The sequence below is a fragment of the Silurus aristotelis genome (genome assembly GCF_946808225.1).
Source record: "Silurus aristotelis genome assembly, chromosome: 27".
In the NCBI taxonomy this organism is placed as follows: domain Eukaryota; kingdom Metazoa; phylum Chordata; class Actinopteri; order Siluriformes; family Siluridae; genus Silurus; species Silurus aristotelis.
In genome coordinates, this window is record NC_139600.1 from 15,418,076 (window position 1) to 15,423,075 (window position 5,000).

General features: G+C 37.8%; 1 protein-coding gene and 2 long non-coding RNA genes across 4 annotated transcripts in view; 2 read left to right on the forward strand and 1 right to left on the reverse strand.

The window, feature by feature from the left end:
• LOC310721400 overlaps window positions 1-5,000 on the reverse strand; it is a 145,893-nt gene that overhangs the window by 125,611 nt on the left and 15,282 nt on the right. The window lies entirely within an intron of this gene.
• The window catches only part of klf3 (Kruppel like factor 3 (basic)), a 24,788-nt gene that overhangs the window by 12,828 nt on the left and 6,960 nt on the right, over window positions 1-5,000 (forward strand). For both annotated transcript variants that reach the window (XR_014531911.1, XM_083532251.1), the window contains exons 3-5: window positions 1,331-1,735; window positions 3,171-3,342; window positions 3,502-3,607. Coding sequence is in view for 1 of the 2 variants with exons in the window: in XM_083532251.1 (XP_083388377.1) it covers window positions 1,331-1,735; window positions 3,171-3,342; window positions 3,502-3,607 (683 nt within the window). In the remaining variant the exon portion in view is untranslated. The remainder of the gene's footprint in view (window positions 1-1,330; window positions 1,736-3,170; window positions 3,343-3,501; window positions 3,608-5,000) is intronic.
• LOC310721055 lies at window positions 277-1,261 on the forward strand. Its single transcript, XR_014531912.1, has 2 exons — window positions 277-405; window positions 1,073-1,261. It is a non-coding gene; the product is annotated as an uncharacterized lncRNA (long non-coding RNA).

Consider the following 5,000-nt stretch of genomic DNA (forward strand, 5'->3'; position numbering starts at 1 on the left):
TCTTTATCCCTTTATCACCTTCATCCTTTCCTCATCTTCAACCCCCTTCATCACCTTTAAACATCTTTTATCACCTTCCCCCCTCAGCGTTGGTTGCACACTTTTTCTGGTTGAGTGGTAATTAAGAAGCCGCTGTGTGTTTTTTAATGCATGAATTAACATGTGTGTGTGTGTGTGTGTGTGTGTGTGTGTGTGTGTTTGTGTGTGGTATCGAGTTAATCTCACCCTCCTGTTGCTCGACTGGCTCGACCAGAGAAAAAAAAACACAACAAAAAACAAAACAACCCCCATGTTTCCTCTTCATAGGAGGCCTGGAGATCGGCCAATCACATGCCGGGGTTGTGTGCATGTGTGCGCACTCGTGTGTGTGTGTGTGTGTGTGTGTGTGTGTGTGTGTGTGTGTGTGTGTGTGTGTAGACCGAAGTCCTGTTTCTGTGCATCCAAATCAAGGACTAAAAAACTCTGTTTCTCTGCTGTTAAATCAGGAGGCCATTTGTTTTTTCCCAATGTATCATCTGTAGGATCAGAGTGAAGCGTGAGGGTCACTAATAACCCTCACACATTCTAATAGTTATGGCTCTTATGTCATGAAGAAGAAACTTTGAGAGAATCCAGACTCAAAATGGAACCCATCCTCATCCTCAACACTGAATGTCCATTGATTACAGTTCCAACATTGTTGAAGCTAACTTCATACTATTAGATAATCAGTACTAACTGAAGCTTAGCAGGCTGTCAAGAACCAGGAAAAGTGGAGATACATGCTGGAGAGAAAGAAAGAGAAAGTCAGAAGGATTGAGGAAAAGTGGAGTGGGTGGAAAAGTGATAGCAGGTTTACTTCTAGCTGAATGTGGTCCTCACACCTGTAGATGTATCTCCTTGGGTTTCTGTCCTGAGCTTATTATAAGAGGAAATGTGGAATGGGATGATTAAAAAAAAAAAATACTGGGGTGTCCACAAACTTTTGACATTATGGTGTAGATCAACGCTACATTACGGACTCTTGATTCAAATGTGAAGGGAAGTGTGTGTGTGTGTGTGTGTGTGTGTGTGTGTGTGTGTGTGTGTTCAGATGGATGTACATTCCTTTCTCATTAGGTTAGGCTTTTCAGGGGGCCTGTGAGTTAGCTTTGGCTTCGACTTGTTCCGTAAAAGCAGTTTTTCATCATCCGTCTCCTGAGTACACAGCTGCCTCGAGAAGGGTGTGTGTGTGTGTGTGTGTGTGTGTGTGTGTGTGTGTGTGTGTGTGTGTGTGTGGGTGTGTGTGTGAAAGAAAAAGAGAGCTCACAGATATTTACTCTCCCTCTCCCCTCTCTGTGTGTTCTTTCAGAGCTACCCATCCTTGGTGAAGTCTCAGACAGCTGAAACCTACAGCGCCATGTTCTCCATCGGTCCTCATCCATCTCAGTACTGCTACGCTCCTCACTACCCTCCGTACCACGGCTCCATACACACTCACACACACTCACACACTCCGTCTCACGGCCCAGACGCCCCCACACACGCGCAGATGGAGCCCGTGGACCTGTCACTCAGCAAGAAGTCCTCTCCTCCTCCGCGATCCTCTTCTTCCTCTCCATCAGCATCATCATCATCATCATCGTCCACCTCGTCCAGAGCCACGCCCCCGTCACCTTACGAGCGCATCAGCCGCTCTAACTCCGCCTCCATGACCGGATCGCCTTCCGGATCGCCGAGGCTCATGACTCCGCCCATGACGCTGTCTTTCCCTACTGTAAATACTATATAATTTTATTTACAATTAATTTAATTAACACACGAACACAATACTAATACATATAAAATCTCTATGGCTAAAAGTTGGTGGACACCTTACCATAGCACCCCATTCCACATTCAGCCGACCTTTTTGCTCTTATAATGACCTCCACTCTTCTGGGAAGATGTTTCACTAGATTTTGTAGAGGTTTCTGTGAGATGATACGAGCATACTGTAACTATCCAAGCTACTGTAGCGAACTCTAGCGTTTGGCTAAATTTCTACTTAGCAGATGTACCAGCGCTAGACTGTGTTGAGGCGTGCTAGTGCTTGTCGCTCAGCAGCAAATGTTTAGAACAATTCCTGAGGTAAAAGTTCAAGTAATAACTAATGTACCATTTTGCTGTTTTGGGATGATTTTGTGGAGATTTGTGCAAGCTTATTTTTGTATACATTTCATACAGCAATGATACAGACATAATTAGCAAATTAGCATAGATATTTCTAGCTAGCTTTTAGCTTGCAATAAGCTTTAAGCTAGTAATAGCTAGCATAGCAATTTTCTTCCACAGCTAGGTCGAGTTTAACGGTCCGGTCCGGCCCTGTAGGTGTGTATAGATTTCTATGTAGCAGATGTATTGGCGATAGAATGTGTTGAGTCATGCTAATGCTAGTCATTCAGCAGCACATGTTTAGAACAATTCCTGAGGTTAAAGTCAAGTGGTGACTAATATACACATTTTATACACCAATGATTGTGGACACCTGAGCATTAGATTGTGCTTTTTGAACATCTCAAACGCTTCTGGGAAGTTGTTTCACTAGATCTTTGTGCTCATTTAGCCACAAGAGTGTTAGTAAAGTCAGGTACTGATGTAGGTGAGGTGAAGAGGTTCCTGAAGTGCAGCCAGCATGAAAAATTCATCCCAATAGGGTTGGAGCTCTATAACAGGAGATCTTCCACACACTTCCAAACCATGTAAAGCGTATCTTCATGGAGCTGGCTTTGTGTCATGCTGGAACAGGTTTATTCTACAGCATCCAACGTCGTCGTACACAATCGTGTGCCTGCTGAAGTTGGGTGTCCCAATACTTTTGGCCACGGAATGTAATAATAATGTATATTGTTGTGTATTTTCTTTTAAATTATATTCTATAATTGTATGATATAAAATGATATAATTAAATAAAAATACACTTTATTTATTATTATTTTTATATTATTTATTTATTTATTTATTAATTGAATTTTATAGATATACTTGTCCTTTCATTTTTAAATTAAATGTTTTATATTATCTCTTTGTTTTATTATAGACAGGATATGATACAATATAATACAACTATATTGCATTTACAATGAAATAATAATGAATTATTTTATGTGCATATTAAATCATTCTCAAAGATATATATTAATGTGATATATGATGTGTGTGTGTGTACACAGCTGGTGACTCCGTTGGTTTCAGCTTCCGGTTCAGGTCTTATCCCCCTTGTGCCCGGCGTGATCCTGCCCTCCATGCCCCTGCTCTACCCGCCCCACGTCCTCTCTTCACCCATCATGCTCTTCCCCACTGCCTCTGACGAGCAGAAGGGTGGAGCTTCTTCTTTCAAACCTGGTGCGTGATATACACACTGATGGACGCACACACACACACACACACACACACACGCACTGATATACATTCCAAACTACTGAGTGATCCATGATTGGTCTACACACAAATTTGTTGTGTCAATAATTTACATGAACATCCCCTGATTGGTTAACCTTTCAGACGCTGCACAGGACCACCAGCCAATCAAGCCCGAGCCTCACGGCGACATCGCTCCCGGCACGTACAGACAGGAAGTCCCGTCTCCCCCTCTGTCAGGCTTTAACGAGTGAGTGGTCCATACGCACCTCCACGTACACACCCGCATACACACACCATATATTAATATATATACACTTACACACACACTCACTTTTACACTCACACACAGTCTGTTTGCTACAGATTAATGGGATTGTGTGTATGTGTGTTTACATGTGTGAGTGTGTGTGTGTGTGAGAGCGTAAGAGAGACACTCAGTCGTGACTTGTCCCCAGTGGTATTTATCTGCATTCTTTCAAGTCACATTGTTTGCCGTATTTCAACACTGTACACCTGCTCGTAAAAAAAAAAAAAAAAAAAAAAGCCCCTACGCACTCAGAGCCCCGGTCTGTCATTATGAGACCTATACACAAAAACATACACCCACACACACACACGTATACACACACACACACACACACACGTACACGTTCATGCATTTAGTCATGTATGTTCTCTGCATTATAACATTACAGGTATGTAGAGAGGAAACACCAGGGTTTTACGGGACGTGTGTGAGATTCTACATGCTGCATTATTTTTTATCTTTTCATTTCTCTAGATTTATTATAAAATTATACATTAATATCAGTCGGTCAGGTTAAAGGGATAAACAGTGAGATTTAAAACCAAAAACTAAAATGAGTGAAAAAAAAATTATTAGTAAGTATTAATTTAATCTAAAATAAATGTTTGATTTAAGTAATAAATGTAAGTAATAAACTGAAACTATAATATGAATCATTGCTTTTTAAATTATTATAGAAATAATATGTACTTGAAGTTAACACTAGAATATTTTTGTTAATATAATAATTTAATAAAATAAAATATAAAAATAAAATATTTTAACTTTAACTGTTTACATTTTCTAAATAAATTGTAAAGAAAATTTTTATATCATTTCAGATTAATGGAAAAATTATTGAAAATAAATGATTAATAGTTTAGACTGAATACATTACAATTAATATAAATACATTTAATCAAATAAAAAAAAATATTTTAGTATCTTTTATATTTATATACATCTATACAGTTAAAATAAAAATAGAAATTATAAAAAAATGAATACAAATTTAAAGATTTTTATAAATATTTCATTTGTAAATACAAAATATATATCTTATGTACAAAATAAATTTAAAAAAGCAAAGGTTTGCTACTTTTTTTTTTTTTTTCTTTTTTTTTTTTTTTTTACATATAATTTACATAACAAATTCAATATAAAATTTTTTTTAATCAAAATATGTTTGTGCCAGACTTTTTTTTTTAATGGTCGATCCTGTGGACGCTGAATATATTTATTCTATTTACAATTATTCTATTTATAATTTTGTATTAATAATATTATAAAATATTATTAAGTATTAGATGCATTTTATTTTATGTTTATTTATTTACTTACATCCTTTCGGGTA